This window comes from Megalops cyprinoides, chromosome 13 (genome assembly GCF_013368585.1).
Source record: "Megalops cyprinoides isolate fMegCyp1 chromosome 13, fMegCyp1.pri, whole genome shotgun sequence".
Classification (NCBI taxonomy): Eukaryota; Metazoa; Chordata; class Actinopteri; order Elopiformes; family Megalopidae; genus Megalops; species Megalops cyprinoides.
In genome coordinates, this window is record NC_050595.1 from 15814318 (window position 1) to 15832864 (window position 18547).

At 40.6% G+C, this 18547-nt stretch overlaps 1 protein-coding gene across 1 annotated transcript; it reads right to left on the reverse strand.

The window, feature by feature from the left end:
• Window positions 1-13600: 13600 nt before the first annotated feature.
• Window positions 13601-17103, reverse strand: irx3a (iroquois homeobox 3a). Its single transcript, XM_036543923.1, has 3 exons — window positions 16679-17103; window positions 14716-15730; window positions 13601-14064 (listed from the first exon to the last, which is right to left on the reverse strand). Exons 1-3 carry the CDS (start codon window positions 16886-16888, stop codon window positions 13997-13999), a joined length of 1293 nt encoding a protein of 430 aa, XP_036399816.1. The 5' UTR covers window positions 16889-17103; the 3' UTR covers window positions 13601-13996.
• Window positions 17104-18547: the final 1444 nt, after the last annotated feature.

The following is an 18547-nucleotide window of genomic DNA, read 5'->3' on the forward strand; positions in this document are numbered from 1 at the left end:
GAGTGGAGCATGCCAAGACAATTCTGGACAATTATGGAAAGACAACAATGTAAGACTTGGATCTGTTTTAAAGACAATAACTTTCCCCTCCACTGTTTTAATGGAGCTTCATCAACATAGCACGGTGCCCATTAAAGCCGCAGGTTCACTTGTGCCAACAGTGTGGCCAAGGAGTGGATGGTGGTGGACACTTTGGTGATGTTGTGGGAAAGGTTTTAATAGTGAAATTATTATTTCAAAAAATAAAACCATATAAATAACATAAAGGACATATCTTTTGAATGTAATACGTGACGTGCTGCCCGCAAGGGCCCGCTTCTTTCTTTATCAAATAAAAGACTGTTATTTTCAAAAGTTTCCTTGCCATACCTTTCCCAGAATGCCACCTGTGTGCATTTCATTAAAATGAGGCCTCAATACACAGACCCCATTTCAGTATTATTTTTGCTTATTTATCCAGCAATAAAAAGGTTCATAAATCACAAACCTGACTTTATGGGTTTGTTTAATGTAAAGTTAAGGTATTAGTGTTGGAGCGCACTGTTCTTCCATCAAAGCCTGGCGGACATAACTCAAAGAGACTGGAGGTTCCTCCCCACTTCCTCACATTTGTCTTCTTTACAGAAACCAACATGGTGCAAATTACTTTTTGGTTGAAGATTGTAATAAATCCAAGCCGAACCTGGACTGCGATGTGGAAAAATCCTCCTGTCCTAATGACTTTGAAATGTGGATCCGGGACCGGGGGAATACCACAACAGAGGACAGCCATATTCACATCAGCCTGGAGAAGTATGGGGGGAAACTGCTCAAACAGCGGGGCCCAAACCACGCCTGACTCATAAATGCATATTAGCCAGGTTGTCTGTGTGTCTAGGCAGCCCTTTCGTGTCTGCTCCCAAGCTAGTCTTTATTAGGCCATTTTCATGGACCATACCTCGCTAGAGACATTTCAGAAGAGAGCAGAAACCAAACGTATGAGCGATATTGTTAATGGTAACAGGGCCTGGGTTTGCAGTAACGTAGCCTTTAATTTGCATTTGAAAAAAAAACAAATCTTTAGTTTTTTTTAAGTATATGACACATGACAATTAAGTGTAAATATGCAATCAGTCAGACAACCAATGCATGCAGTGATGTAGATGTGGTGTGCATGGTTTCTCTTAAGAAATTCCATTAACATAAAACCACGGACAATGGCTTTATTTTCATTCGCTTTATTCGAATGCTGAAAGGTTTTTGCAGTGTGTAGAATGAGTGTTAAGTATGAGGAGTCTTAGGTTAAACTGGTTCTGATGCTGCAAAAAAAAAAACAAGAAAAACCATAAATAGTCCTACTCACAGAGCCCCATAAGCTTTGGGTGATGTTTGGCAGTAGGAGGATAGGGATACTCAATTGACTGCTGAGTCAAACTTTTATAGGGAAAGCCACCATGCTCTCTGAACTTTAGCACCTACAGTGCAATGGCAGATTTGGCTCAAACCTGCTTCTAAGGATACCAAAGCAGATTAGAGTTTGCCAAGGGTAAAAAAAATAGAGTCCTTTTTAACCAGTTTGTAAAATTTCATTGAAAGTGGTTGTATAAGGAAAACTGGTCGTGATTATGCTGAACACAGGTGTTTGTGTTCACCTCTTACTTTAAAGCTTTCAAGGATGTAGTATGTTCAAGACATTTAAATAATATTCAATATGCTTTGTTTCATAATTTGATATTTGAGAACACATACTCTCCTGTTTGTCTGCAGGCCAAATGGAACATTTTTACATCTTTTGGTAAGACTACGGGAAACAGAAGAGTCAGTGGTGTTTAGTTGAGCTTTACGGCCTTAAACAGTGCTACCTGCATCATTATGAAGCCAGCAATGCACAGTCATGTGGTTTGTCTGCTCTGCTGTCTGATAAAACAGTAAAGTGACCTATTTATATGCAAATTTGGATTTCCTAATCTTTTGCATAACCTTACAGTTAAGGCCACTACGCAATGCAAAGCACATCCTCTGACTGCATCAACTCTCTCATCGGTTGGTAATGAGCATGCAGCAATTAAAACAAATGTTAATGGTGTAGAGCTGAGGGTTTATCAGTCAAAGGGCAGTCATGACCTGATCTACCCTATAGGAGTGTTGTCTTTTGCAGACATGAGACACTGCAGCATATGGTAATATGGCTCTTGCTTGATCATACTCTTATCCATCATGTCCTATTGTTTCGCTCTAATAATATGAGCTTTTAAGGCTGCACAGCACTGTTTGAGTCTCATGACTAGAGAAGGGTCCTGAAATTTCCCACCGGTTTCCTCTTTCAGGTCTGGATACCCTGAGTACTGCTGGTTTCCGCTACTTTAAGTGATGTGCTTGAAGGAAAGGGAGCAGCTCTCATAATTTGACAAGGTTTTCCCCATCTGAATCAAGGAAACATTCAGATGAAACATCCACTTGTGGTCCTCTACTGGAGCATGGAACATCCAAGTGAATGGGACTGCATTTTCAAGACATAAAGCTGTCCAAGCGCAACCCCGACACCCCCTTTTCTGATGGGTCCCCCTTTTTTCTTCCCTCGTGAGTGGCTCCTTAAGCAACAGAATAGAGGGTTCAATGAAGAGGAGCCCATGTCTGCTTTCACAGAGAGGAGGCTTGGCTGCTGGTCAGCGAGAAAGCCTCACTGAGCATCTCCGTCATCCTCCTCAGCAGTCATTTTTTTTCAAATGACCAGTCAGTGACTCACTTTTGAGTGAACTTTCTTGTCGGGACCTCGTGGCAGAGAGCAAACAGGAAGCTCTCTGCTGGTGGGAAACAACACCAGGGAGAGAGGGAACTCAGGGCCTAATTTTTCTGGGGTTTTTATATGACACTACAGTATGTTCTGCATCTGGCCCTGGCGGAAGAAGAGAGGGAGACAGCTGAGAGGGCCAGCTAGGGGAAGGGACAGAGGATTAGGTGCAGTCTCGAGGAGCCACCTGTCTGCCACTGACAGATCGCCACCTGCCGAGCCGCAGACAGAGGCCAACGTCAAGTGGCCCCTCTATGTTTTTTTTTTCTCCCCCTCATTCTCCTTCTTCCTCCTCGTAATGATTTTCGAAGTGTTCCCATTGCATGTTTCGAATTCTAGGAAGGGCTGAGGGTGTAGGTTGGAGCCGTGTTAGGGGGGTGGGGGGTGGTTGCAGACTCCCAGCTGTGCAGCAGTAGAGCGCTGAGACGCGTGGAGACAGAGCCATTATCTCCCACTCTCATGCTCGCACCCCTCGCCTGCCCTTTCGCACCCTCCGGAGAGCCTTTTAACCTGAATGGCAGCCTTTTAAACAAGCACGCAGTCCGGTGCGCTCTGGAAAAGCTGTCTCTCTTCCTCACCCCACAAAGACGGGCTGCTGGTCGAGAGAGTGACACGCATTCTTGGCTTTCATAAAACTGTTTATCCTTTGTTTTACAAATTAGTGAGTAAAAGGGATAGCAGGTGCTCTCATTTGAGGTGCTTTTCTTGGGGGGGTAGAGAAGACATCACATGTTCTGTCAGGCACTCCTCATACATGACGGCCAAGAGCTTTTTTCTACTAGTAACTTCACCCACGAAAAGATTTTACATTTCTCAGACGTAATGATTTGGTCTCTACAGACTACAGACTCTACAAGCCATTGGTGTGTTCTGCAGTTCACAAAAAGAGGATGAGGACGTGACATGACCACAATGTATGCATGTGCTTATTTGACCAGAAAAACAAAATCAACTGTTTTTAGAGAAATGAGCCCAGACTTTGTAGTCTCACAAGGAGAGTTTCCTTTAAACACTTTTAAAGAAGACTAGTTTGCAGATTATATTTTAGCTGTTGAGCTCTACTGGCATCTAAACCTTTTTTCGTAATATTGTTGTTTATATTCATTGTTTATAGATATATTCATTGTTCATTGTTTATTTGACATTCATTGTATACATATCATGCTCCTAATGCTTAGTTTATGTGTTGATGTGTAAGGAAAAAATGTCAAAAACTGTAATACCTTTCAGTTTGGAAATGTGTAAAATATTCCATTGCAGTGGATGTCTGAATGTCCAAAAGGCCTGAGGAAATAAATGACAGAAATGTAAATCTAAGCCACTAATTATAATTATTGATTTAACTCCCTGACCTCATATCTTATCTGTTGTTTGTCTTATGATTTCCGAAAAGGTCTTCATCTGTATATGCAAGAAGAGAACTGTGACCTTCAAAAGAGAGCAAAGGTCATAGTTCAGCTGCTGTATATTTTACAAACTCACAGCAAATAAGCAGACCCTTTCGAAGAAGGAAAAAAGGAACTCCTGGGATTTTTTTGTGGACCATCTGCTAATACTGTCAATTGCCCTCCAACCCGCCTGTTTATCAACCTGTAAAATTACGTTAGACATGCAATTTCCCATGGTCACATGATCAAACCCCTGGGGTGCTTAGCTGTAACATTAGGCAGATCACTTCTCAAACTGGAGCCCTCTCCTTTGCGATCTCGTGATTGAGAGTTCACGCACGTCTTGGGAGTGTAGCGTATAGCTTTTCCTGTATAAATAAATGTGTCGTCGCATCTAAGGCAGCACGGAAGCGAACTGAATATGCCTGTCAGCATGATCTGGGTGTGGTCAGTTCCCCCTCCCCTCCCCCCGTGTGAGTTTTGTTTCCAGTCAGTGACGCTGGTTTACATAACAACAGAGGGGTGGCGCCCCTCTCTGTGAGGGGAGACTGAGTGAATCAGTGCCCTTTCCGTTTCCACTGTGGCACTCCTTTGTGTCGTGCTCGTTGGTGACAAAGCCCTGGTCGGCCCTCGCTCAGCTGGTGACGGTGGCAGGCCTTCCTGGAGGGATGTCAACCGCGCCGCTCACCGCTGCCCATCGGCCCCGCTTCCTGCTTCCTCCCAGCCGACCGCCGGACACAAGTGAGCACTGAGGCGCTCCCCACCCTCCGCGGAGAAGGGTCTCTGTCTTTATCCCCCCCCCAGCCCTCCTCTCATTGTAGGGGGCTGAGGCCTTCTCTGTCTTCCTGTCTCAGCTGAAATAATTCCCCCCGTCCCTCTCAGAAAAAAGGGGCACATCGCTCTCTCTCTCTCTCTCTCTCTCTCTCTCTCTCTCCTCTCGCCGTCATTTGCATGGCAATGCGATTATCAGACTGAGAAGTGTCATTGGAGAGAGCCCAACAATGTGCGCCACAACAAGTTTATCTAGGCACAAAGAGAAGTGGGGAACAATGGACTGCTTTATTCCTCAGGTTTAACATATTGAGATTTGCCTGGTCACTGAGGGATATGTCACCCCTTTTGATAGACTGGTGAAAGTAGTATTTATCACAGAAAAAGTAGATTTTGCATATAAGCCTGGAGTGAATGCCATTAGGGGCAGCAGTGTGTGTAGTGGTTGGGGAATTGGTCTTGCAACCAGAAGGTTGGATGTTTGAATCTTAAGAAGGGCACTGCCATTGAACCCTTAAATAATTGTATACCTTAATTGCATGAGTAAATATATAAGCGTTTAATATGTAATACTGTACTAGTCTAATGAGACTGTTAATTAACACACGTAGCAGACAGAGTGATCCAAAAGCCTTTCTCTTATCTGAGGAGAAAAAATCAAGGTTTGAATCTTTCAGTATTAAGGCATCCTCAGTATATTGCGTGATCACACTTGCAGAATCAATCTCTATAGTAAAGCAACAGTACAATTCGGCAGTTGTCTGTGTCATTTTTGAATTGATAACTATAATTTGTTCTTGTGAAAATAAACAAATTTTGTCTGAGTCAGTGCATTTTTGGGCATGTAGGAACAGTAGTATCTGTGGTTGCATTAATCAGGTCCAGTCATATATTGCATAATATACATTGTAAATAATTCATAGGTTGGTTGGCCGGAAGCAGACTGATATCTTTACTCATATCTTCTTGCTATGCCGATAAGCTGTGAAACTCTGGTTATACGACAAAAACTTCAACTAACTAAGCAAAGGCAGACCTCTGCTTACAGCTCCTTTCAACGTCCCACCCCTCAGCACTTTATTGTTGAAGACCACCCTTATGTTGACCTTTTTTAGCAAACCACTGCACACATGTACACACACACAAACATACACACACACACACTATGCCATCAATGTACTATTATGCAAATACCCCTGTATTTCTGCATGTACACAGTCATTCACACATGCATGCACGCACACACACACAAGCATACACACACATTACAGTTGATAAAAAACAGCATATAAAACAGTTATGAACTTTGAATGAACCTCAAGGGGACTATGCAATAAAACAAACATTTACTTTTTGGTGTAAATCAAATACATAGACAATTCAAAGAGATTATTAATGAACATGCTTTTTTACATAAAGATGTTTTAATACTGCACTGAACTTCTGAAAAGGAACAGCATACAACATCAATCCAGGCCCTGAATGGCCCGAGAGAGACTCAGCCATCAAAATGATTGCAAAAAATTGGTGCCTTTTTAATGCTCTCATGTTGCGCAACACAAGGACACAAAAGCTATACAGTGCCTATAAGAGTCATGGGTAGCATAGTACAAAGTAACTTGTATAACACGCTGTGTGGTACTTGTAATGACAAATAAGGCCACATACAGATACTCAAAGCAGCTTTGTGTCAGACCAAGCTAATGTTGCCAGGATAAAGATCAAAGTAAAAGAACTTACAAGTGATCGTCAGTAAACCTTTTGACCCCATAACCACTACTTTAAAAAAAGTTTCTTAATAAACATGATTTGTCATGTTGAGTTGGTTTATCAATTCCTTCTTTGTTACAGGCTTCAATCACTTAAGAGAAGCTGCAAATTATTCATGTGAAATGCAAAGGGCTGTTGTTTGACAGAGGCCCAAAGGAGCAGGCTTAACTTTCCCCTTGGCCGACCAATCCGCAGCTCCAGGAGGAGTTATCTCATAACTTAGTTGCCGATCTTATCTGCAGAACAAACACTGATAATTATACAGTACCTGTCAGCGGGAGGCCAAAAGCTGCACTAGGACAATCCATTTAACAACTGCCGCTTGACTTTAGAGCTGTGTTTACAAGTGATGTAATTATAGGCCGGAGTGAGGCGAAACAGGAATGTTCACTCCTGCCTGTGAGACATTCTTTAAAAGTGAGACAGAGACCTGGGCTTTCAGTGAGAATTGCACAGTGAGGAATAAATAAATGAATAAATAAGTAAATATTACGGAATATTTTTTTGTTATTAATTCTACTTTTTTAAGTCCAGTGTGCACCAGCATTACTGAAGTGCCTATAAAAGACCTGGACAGCGTGGAACTGGACAGAAGGCCTCATAAAAACTACCACAGCTACTTCTTAACAGTCTCCCATCACGTTACCTCAAGTGCAAGAGAATATGCATCTTATTAGTTCACATGTCGTGCCTAAATTCTGCTCTGCAATGATAAGTCATGTACAAAGCTGAGGGAGTACAGGGCCAGGGGCTCTGGCCTATTGGTGCTCACTTGTGAGGGGAGACGGCTGCACTTTCCCGCTGGTGAAATGTAACTGGTGGCTCTTTTCCTGACCACTGTGGTCAGTCTGGAGGATTGAATTTAGCCAGTGAATCAAGGATTATACAAGGGGTCCCAAATATCCCGATACCGTTCCCAAGGATGTCATTTTTGGTGTATGGCCGGTACTTAAGCTACTTATGGAGAACTGGCCTGGACCCTGGAGTTTCTGAGACCGACGGTTTGTTCTGCTTCCTTTCTTATCCTTTAAAAAAAATCTAAATCATTATTAGCAGCAGGCCTCCTGAAGCCCAGACGCTTACGGTAATAGCATTAGAAACAACAACACTGAGAAACGTGATAAACGTGTGGCAGGAAGGAAACACATTAAAAAAAAGAGAATCCACTGACACTATGCTTTGTCAGGGGGAAGAAAATAAAGAGAACTCGGCCCAGCTTCAAAGGATCCATTTCCATAATTGCCCTGTAACTTCAGCGAAATAAATCTGAGGGGGCTGAGAAGAGCACAATCTTTCAGATGGGTGAACAGTAAAAGCTCAGGAGCTCTCTCTCTCTCCCCCAGCCCCCCATACCCCCATACCCTTCTTGTTGCCATTCTGATTCAGTGAAAGCACTCCCTTCTCTAACCCCTCTTAACAATAGGCATGAAATCAGTGTCCTCCTTCGCTCCTGCTCCAGGCCCGGAGGCTGCCTTTCTCCCCTACGCTTTGTCCCCCCTGTCCGCCCCCTTGCTGATGGCTGAAACTACAGCCACATATTTCCAAGCCAAAACTGGCATCTGTCCACTTTCAAATTGGTTTCCACAATTCGTTCATTATGAAATGTTTTTCAAAACAGCCAACTCGAATCATGAATCTTTGATTTTTTTTTCCCAGAAGGAAAAGGGATCGGTTTCGTCTTGTCTTCTCCCAAATCGAAACGGTCAACTGGAAACGGGCGGGGCTGTTTCGAAACGTGAAGGCAGCGTGGCGTGCGTGCTCAGCTTGCCACGTCACTCGTTTTGCTTTTGCTCATCCCCGTCATCGCCGCGGCGTCGGGAAAAAGAGCAGCTCCCTCTCCAGAGATGCCGTGAGTGGACACTCAGCAGGGCCTTCTAACGGGATTAGCGGGCCGGACAAAGAGGCCCGGTGGCTTCAAAGCTGGGCCCACGCTACAATGGGAACAGCATTGTGAATCTGGGGGCTGAGACTGGCAGTGGGAGGGGGAGTGTTGACCAGGAGGTGAAGGGGGACAATGACATAGGGGGAGGATGGGGTGAAAACACAGGGCAGCCCTCTTTATTTAGGCCAGCGTTCCCTTTCAGGGGACACTTCTTGCCCGCCAATGGGAAACTTTTCTGTTTATTTATTCTTTATTTTCTGCCCATTCAGACTGGCCGCTGATGGCTCCATCCGGGACTCAGAGGAAAACTGGGCAATGCCATCCTCTCACTGGATCAATAGAGACCCTCAGCCTTTCAGGAAGACAGATTAGATTCCCGTTTAATTGGTTTAATATTCCTTCACTTTTCCCCAAAACAGAATCTCACAATGCACTCTTTTAACATAGCAGAGCTATGCGTCTGGGTCTCACACAGTTGACAGTGGAAGTGAATAGCACTCAGAATCAAAAACTGGGTATGACTGCGGATAGCAATGCGGTTTGTCATTGCAAAAAATACTTAGGTTTGCAGTCTCTCTCCTACATCTTGGTGGTCCAGCAATCAACAGAATTATTGACACATTACTTTTCACTTTGTCAAACCCAACACTCTTCACTAAAAACAACAATATATATCACATGCAAATGTAGAATCATGAGATCACACTTTATATTAACTGCCTTTTTGAACTGTTTGAGAACAGTAATACGTTACTGTCGTTCAACACAGTATATCTTATTTTAAACACTGGTAATCAGATAATGTAGTGCTAGTTATTTGGCATTGAACTGCCAAATTAATTTTGCAAGACTATTCATAAATTTGAATTTGGAAAAAATAAAATCTGTTCATATATCTGTTGTCTTCATGTATTGGTTCTGATGTTAATATTTACAGTTAAATACAGGTGTCACTTGATGACCAAAGTGCTACAAACAACAAAAATCAAAATCTTGTAACAATTCATAATAGACTGTATCAGACACTATGACCACACCTATACAATGTGACCAATAATCTTGATAATGATAATTGTTATAATTGTAATTGTTTTATTATTATTATAGGTTGTTTGCCTCAGTAGTAAAATTAATCAACTTAAAATAATCATGTTGATCTGTTTTGCATTTCAGTTAATTGACCGTTTTTGAAGGCAACGTTGCCCAAGGCAATCAAGTATAATTATCAGCAGCCCTGTGACCATTTTTAAAAAAATGATTTTCATGCATATTCATATTATTATGTCTCCATGCTGCTTTGTATCCCACAAGGTGGACTAAAGTCATATCCTGCTTACCACTGTACATCCTCACTTTACACCATGTGCAAAATTTCAACAGGTATTGGTATTTTTGTACAGTAAAACACAAATTGTGTCAAATAAAATCATTAATGTGTACAAAATGGAGCATGAGCAATTTTGACATTCCCATCAAGGTCCAATGTACAGGTCCTGTTTTGTGAAGGGGGGACCAGTTGGTGGTAACTTACAAAAAAAAAAAAAAAGAAAAGAAAAAAAAAAAAGATCCTCTGAGAGGGTAAGGTGATGGTTTTGCTCACTCTTTTTGAGACGGGTGTTGGTAGTTGAAAATGTGCCCATCCCTAACTGTGCCACTTGCCTTTGTTGAACAGGAAACACCACCAGCCCCATACAGGCAGGCCTGTACCCTTGCAAACTCATATCCTGACATCCCATCAAAACCACACACACTAAGGGGGGGGGGGGGGGGGTTAGGGGACAGCAACTGGAGATGTGTGGGACTGAGGGTGTGGGGGAAGGGATGAATATGCAAAAAAAAAAAAAAAAGTCTGTCAGTTTGCACCGTTAATGTGTGACTGTGTATGCGTGTGTGTTTTTTTTCACCCATCAGCGTATTCAAAGCATATTTCTCTGTGAAAGGCTGTCTGTTGGGGTGTTTAACATTGCTGGGAGCAAAGAAATAAAAGAGGAGTCAGTGTTGATTATTGCTCATTAGCCACAAGGACATCCACTTAACGTGTGAATAAATGAATGACACTTCATGCCCTGCTGGAAATGGCCTCCGTGTTGCTCTGAGCAAAATGTTGGATAATGTCTTCCATTCGCTGAATAAGTAAAAGAAGCCTGTTGGACATGTATGGTTATACAGGCAGCCGTGATTACTTTGTTTCTTGTCAGGCATTTTAATCATTAATTTTATGCAATAATCAGGGGGCAACCAGTTTACTGCATGCGGGCAAAATCCCCTCTTCAGCATTTGAATTTAATTCTAGTGATCCAGAGAGACTGTTTCAGAAAGACCTCATTTAAATGTATCTTTAAACGTCCTCCGAACACTCAGATTTTTAACCATTTTATTTTTGAAAAGAATAGCTACTTCATATGAGTGCTAATCGAAAACAAATTAATGGTTCAACCTTAAAGTATTTGACCATTAAAAAATGCAAATCCGTCTACAAGTTAATCGCGCAGCTTCAGTCATTATATGTGTCTCATTAATTTTTTTAAAACAATTAAAATATTTACAATTTCAGATCATTATAATGACTTAAATATATTTTAATCATATATAAATATGAGCGCCATTTCGAAAAAAAAGTTATGGTTTATAGCAAAGTTATAGTTATAGTAAAAGTAAAGTTGGCTTGTGTTAACGTTTAATTCTTTTATTTTTTCTCACTTGATTAGATTTCACTCTTCTGGTTCAAGTTTTGTTTTGTAATTATTGCGGTAAAACTAAGGGGAAACAAATTTAATACGAGGGACGTGTCCACTCGTGCGACTCGTGATAGGTGTGTAAGTCAGACGGGCATCGGTAATGGGAGGTTATTGGTCACTCGCACGCTGTGGTATTTCCTGTGCCTTAGCTGGTGTTACGTTACCGGGAGAAAACGGGTATAAAACAGAAAGATGATGACATCAATCAGTGTCAGAGATGGACGCTGTGATTTATGAATATGCATAATGAGCACTCAGTTAGATGAAGGGCTCTCAGGAAGATAATTGATTAGACAGGAAGGCTGTATGGAGAAAGGAGCTGAAAAAGGCCAGCCTTTTTTACTAGAATACAAAGCTCCAGTCTTACTCTCTCGGCGAGGTCGCTACACTTCAGATACCTAGGTACTGTCATGTACTCGACCGGTCTGTGGTTCACTGCCTGGGCTAGTACCTCCTTCGACTTAATGTCAAGTTGTTACAAACATTTGCCGCTAAACGTTTTTGCAAATGAATGAAAAACAAAATAGCTCCGGCCAATTTTATTGCAACATTTAGGCTATGCTCAATAAATTTCAATATACCTTGGTTTCTAAGATATTATTACCAGTGGGTTTTAGTTGAGGAAAGGAGCATCTACCAATAAATATGTCACGCTATACCCGTTTCATGAGTAAGTGTTCTTTATTCGTTTATTTTTTTCTATTTTATTCTATAGGATTACTTGAAGAAATTCTGAGGAGTGGGGACATTCTACAAAAGGCACCATTAAAGACATGTTTTCACAAACTAATTTACAACTGTTGTAAATGTATTTATAGAAACGTTATCGGTTTATAAAAATTGCATTAACAATGACCAACGATTGTTCCTTTATGTAGAAAGTACTGAACAATTAATACTTTTTTAAAAATAAAATGAAAAAAACTTCTAAACCATTTGTTTGATATCCAATAACACGGATATACAATGGACTGGATCCGCATTTATTGTGTAGCCTGATTTACGATTAGGAAATGACAGAGTGAATGCATTCAACAATTACCGACAAACCCATTGTCAAGGCGTTTAAGATGATCTCAATTTAATGGTGCGAGGGGTGTGTGAGTTCTTTAGAAGTGTTTTGAAATATATTAGAAAATTATCAAATGCTGTTGATACTTCTACCACTAATAATAATAATAACGATAATAATAATAATAATAATAATGTACATTGAATTTGCTCTCCACCGAATAGGCCAAACGAAGGCCTGAGACAGAGTCCAAGCCTTTACTGTGGATCATGGATAAAATCAACCTGTAGAGGGCGCTCCAACTCCAACCTTGCGCAAACTTCCTAGACTTACTAACAAAGCTGCTGATATGCAAATGATCGTAGAGGCGGAAAACAAACATAAATAAATTATTTCACAATGTTTTGGAGGCATATGGAAAGCGGTGCAGAATCAATGTCTGATTAGAATTCATGCTAAATTTTTAAAGAGTTGAATCACAAATATATGAGCATTATGATTATGCCGGCAGACCATTGTGGACAGTCAAAGTATTTAACCTCTCAGCCAAGAATGTCTCAAGTCTGAAATAAATTCCCACGTTTTATTAAATCAGTCTCCAAAAATATGTGCAATAACCAACCATTGTATTTCAGTAAGCTATAGAACATAATGCTTTAGTAAAGATCTCCCAGCCATATTCAATTCCAGACACACTATTTAGATTTTTTTCAGCTAATTAGAACTCGTCAGATGAAAGTAATTTAAATATACCTTAGACTATGTGCTAATTTAACAAATAATTATCGCGTCAAACAATTCGAACCACTTAAACAGGCAATGGTATCCGCTGAAAATGAAGATACTGAACAAATTGAAAATATTGATAACCGCATTATTAATAAACGTGTTAAGCCCCCTCCCCTGGAAAAACACATGCTATTGTGATAAAGTTGCAACAGTTCATTTATTAGCCAAAATATATACTTTCTTGTACAATTTGGTTCACGACTATTTACATGTTCTTTACTCTATATACAAATTTTTTGAACATCAAATCCTCACGGAACTTACAAAAAGAAAACCTCACAGAGTACAGTTTCATACAATATTACATTAGCAGTTTTACACATAACATGCTTACAAGGTAAGTATACAGAAATGGTTCATTGTTAATTTACATTCCTTAGAACAGATGAAAATAAAACTGACAGGAAACTTATGAAGAAGAGAGAGCCGAGAGAACCATTGCTGCTTCTAGCTGGTTCTGAGGCCTGCAAGACACGGGGGAGGGGGCAGGGGGGTGAGTGAGAAAAATGAGGAAAAAATCTATCCTAACTCACTGCGTGGTGTGTGAATACAATTAACGATGTTTTCGTCATAATAATAATAATAATAATAATAATAATAATATAGCGAATGGCAGAAACGTGATTCATTAGATTTAAAGTGTGAAAATTCATGGCTGATTGAATATCTGAAATATTGTTATGCCGTGTGGCCTCTTAAATTAACCAAATACTTTTCGATACGAATTAAAACTATGTTAGAGAAAGGTAACAGTTTGGTATTCAGAGCCAAGTAATTATTTAATTGCTTGTTTTTTTTTTTTTTTTTTGAAAATGCGCATGGAATTTTTTTAACGAAAGCAAACAAATAAGTCCGCATTAAGTATAAGGTAACGTCTTACCGTCTGTGAACTGGGTGGAAGGCTGTTTTTAACTTTTTCTCTGCTTCCAAGGCACTAGATCTTTCTGAAATAATAATCATGAAATAAAGCATTAATTGGCTTAGTTCACTAAATGCCAGAATCTAACCGATTGAGGTTTTCAGGAGCAGACTTCTAGAAAATGCATTTATCATTGAAACACACATTTCAGCCTAGTAACCTATATAACATTGCTGTGGGCAGACCGACGGTTTCAAGTAACATAAGGCCTACTCATATTTTTAAACCGTCTCTCTTGGCTAACTACGACCTACACCCGCAGTCTGGGTTTATGAGAGGCAAGTCATTATTTTGGATAATTAGTAAACCATTAATGACGCCTCGGTGCGCTGACCTATAGATTGGCATATACTGTATTTTTCGTTCATTTAACTGGTTCACTTATGAAGCAGTTTAGAAAATCAGACTGACTACCCTGCAGGCCTTCGTGCCGTCGGCCTACACAATGCTAACCACACGTTTGTCTCATTCACATGCTCAGATGTAGCCCCACCTGCAATATTTATTTTCTTAAACATTTTCCATTTTCCACAGAAATGTATTACAGCCAATATAATATACAGACCAGCATATTCCATCTCTAAATGAATCAGTATAAAACAACCAAACGAATCAGGATAAAATATATGTAAAAACGTGTGATATTCAGACAAGATTCACTCTGTGTGACAAGTACCTGTTAGGGAAGATTCTGAACTGTGACTCTTGTCGTCTGTGTGTCTGCCGTACATTGCAAGGCTGTTCGCCGAAGCCTGACTGGCCAGTCCAAGGTAATGGTTTGAGTTTAGCAAAGCGAGCTGGTGCGCTGAAAAGGCTCTATTTGTCCAGCTCTGAAGTTTCCCAACTGGGCAAGAGATAAGTCTATGAGGAGCGATTAGCGTTTGTGCTGCAGGCCCGGCTGAGTTTCCGTTTACCAATGGAGACTTTCTAGGACTGTCCGGAGTCGTTGCTGTCTCAGCCAAAGACCATATCTTCGGCTTTTGGGCTGGGGCTGCGTTATTCTCTGAGGGTGGGGAGTTGATGGATGCGGTGTTCAGTTTAAGCTGTTCTCCGTTTGGCTGTGTAGGTTTCATTTCTAAAGAATGCTGGTGGAAGTGCTCATGCCGGGCCCCGTGGATGTCCTTGCTTTCTTTTACCACCGTTTTTAGAAACCTCTGGTCGGATCCTTGTAGGTCATCATAACCATCCGAAATCTCCGAGTCGCTTCTCGCATCTAGTTTCAAATCAGCAGGCAAGTCATCCTGGTCGTCCAAATCGTCCTTATTTTCGATGTTTTCAGTGTCGATGTTTTCTAAATCAATCTCTTCGTCGTCCTCTCTCTTGTCTCCGTCCTCTCCCTCGTGATCACTGGTGTAAACATTTCCCTCTTCGTCTGTCCGGCTTCGGGGAGCCCATGTCATCTTGTTCTCTTTCTTAAGCCTTCTCCTCGCGTTGGCGAACCAGGTGGACACTTGGGTGAGGGTCATTTTGGTGATGATGGCCAGCATGATCTTCTCACCCTTTGTGGGGTACGGGTTTTTCCTGTGCTCGCTCAACCAGGCCTTAAGAGTACTGGTACTCTCTCTCGTGGCATTCTTGGGTCTGGACGGGTCACCAAACTGATACTGCCCATAGGGGTAAAAAGCAGGGTGATGGTGAGGAAACCCCGGGTGTTGAACTCCCGGACTGTCTTTCAACTCATATTGAGCTCCCTAAAAAAGAGACACAAAAAGTTGTAAGTGCTGCAGATTTTTTGCCTCACATTTAGACGGGTGTTACTGTAGCTACGTCACTGCTCTTACAAAATGAAACCAATTTGACCACATTTAAGATGAACAGATTAAAAAACCTCATTGTTTCATTACGGGTTTGCTAAGAAACATTGTCTCAAAAAGACTAACATCTTTTAAAAATAGGCTACTGTATTCCAATTTTCTCTTGTAACTGCTAAACTAACAGTCAAATGCAGTAAATATATTTAGTGTGACCAGTTCGGTCATTTTTTCATTTGTGCGGTTAAGTGGGCCTAAACGCATGGGTTATTTACATCTTTTGTAAAGACTATGTATAGAAAATGTGTGTATATATAAGCTCCTGTATATTTTATACTTAAACCTCCGTGGCCTATATGTAAACATATTGTGTAAAATACGACATTAGTGTGCACGCTATTGTGTACAGTGATAAATAAATATGTCACATCGATAAAGAAATCAGTACGGGGCGTTTCTGTCCAGACCTAGTCGAGCTGGCACATTTTATTTCTCGTTATACAAAAATAATAAACAATTTTCAGAGTTATAAAACATGTGTATCAAGTCTACTGGCCTAATGTTGAATGCTCGTGGTCGCATACAACGTCCTGCTACTGCATACAATGTTACGCTGAGCGGTTTGAATGTTCGCAATTTTAGTTTAAGTCTGCGGATCCCTCACGGGCACTGTTGAACTTCATGGTTCGCTTTCTTATTAACAACTGCAAAAAGTCACAAAAGTAAGCATGGTAGCAATATTAAAACTTCACGAATGTCTTGTTTTTTAATAATATCAAAAATCGTTAGTCTCGGACTGCACCATTGTTATCGTCAACTTTTTAGTTCTTTTTGAAAGTAGCCTACACAAGAAGGAAGGTACTGAATTAATAGATACATAACACTTACCAGTTGGTTGAAAATTGATATATCGTTTGAATAAGGGAGGAAAGCCCCGTATCCTTGTGCGGCAAAGGGTGATCCGTACATAGTGGACAGAACATTGGAAAGTGCCCCAGTCGGGCTGATCTCTGTGCCGGCTCGAGTGCTGCCGATCCCCTGACGCTCCGATGGGTATATCGGTCGGATGTACTGATATCCCAGCTGCGGAAAAGACATGGTCGTAGAAAAAAGGTTTCTATAGTCACAAAAAACGCAGAGTCGCCCTCTTGGTACGGGCTACAATATCCACTTTACAATGAGTACAAGAAACTCTAAGGGAAGTCTATATTTCCTCATACAGAGCCAGTGTAAGCGATCCGATTGCGCTTCCCTCCCTCACTTTCCTATTGATCTGAATAGACTAAGGTCAGGTCCTTACAGATTGCCTTAGATTATTGGGACTCTTAGCTCTGATTGACATTTCTAGTCGTTCAGACGCCCCTCCTATTTTGAAGTCCCAGTCCACATGCACACTCGCTTGCCCGCTTCTCTCTCTCTCTCTCTCTCTCTCTCTCTCTCGGAGCCTGCTCTCTCACTGTCTCTGTATTTCCTACAGATAAGTGTACTGACGTCGCGATCCCTTATTTGAATGGGTTTCAAATCTCATTTTATGACTCGCCAATCATTGCGTTTGTTATTTGTTCGCTTCGGCCCTGCCCCGTTTGCAGCGCTAATTCCCTATTTGTGGTCATCTGCGCAAATGATAAATATTCTACTCTTTCGAAGTGATTAACTTCTTAGAGGTCTTCAATGTCTGACTTTTTTTTTTTTGAAATTACAAACGTCCCACGTGTGTGCCTTGACTTTTTGTGTATGAGTGCGTGTTAATAGCCCACACTTAGGATGGCATTTCATGAATATTTGTAATATTCTGAAAAACGCGTCATTATTTAATTAACATGTTATGTTATGTGCACAACTAACCAGTGGTAGGCAGATCAGAGCCAATTAACATATAATGTGAGACACCAAATTGTTGCAAGTGATAATTTGACACGAAAGAGAAAGTGAGACCGAGGGAAATAAACAAACAAAATAAAACTTATCAACACAACATAAATAAATACCTGTTATAAGCGTCAAAGACGAAAGTTCTGAATATCTTGTAATTAATATATTTATAGATAATAGCCTATAGGCTACTTTTGAATTTGCAGGAAGGCGGTGAAACCGGGGTAATACTGAAAGTCTGGTTTCTTGTTAGACTGGACTACAACTAAGATTATTATTATTATTATTATTATTATTATTATTATTATTATTATTATTATCTAAAAGGATGCTATATTTGTGACTAAAATATTTTTCATAGAATTTTTAACGGAATAACACAAATAATGCAAAACCTAGAAACGAGTGTGCTTTCATCATGAATGTATGATGCATGATTATACAGACGTACTAAGTATGTATACAAAATTTATGTTGTCTATGCAAACGTTTAATTTCCAGGGGAATGAAAAAAAGCATTCCAGATGATTAACCTGATAGAGATCGTGTGGATAAACCGGATAAAGCCCAAGTGTTGTAAAGAATACGGATTAGGACAAAGCAGAAATCCGAATTGAAATTCCCCGAATCAATATATTAAAATGTGTCGGAAACATCTATAATCGTATTACATTCAGTCTTCATAGCATTATACGTCTGATAATCGTTCGCAAAACAAGGGCAAACTTTAAGAATTGTATGCCTATAGTTTATTTTGACGATATAATTGAGGCTCAAGCAATATTGACAACGGGATTAAATCTAAACTATTTCATTTGGGTTTTAATTATCTGATCGAGTTTCCTGGAACCATGTGGCTATTTAAACCTTTAATCTTCTTTTCAA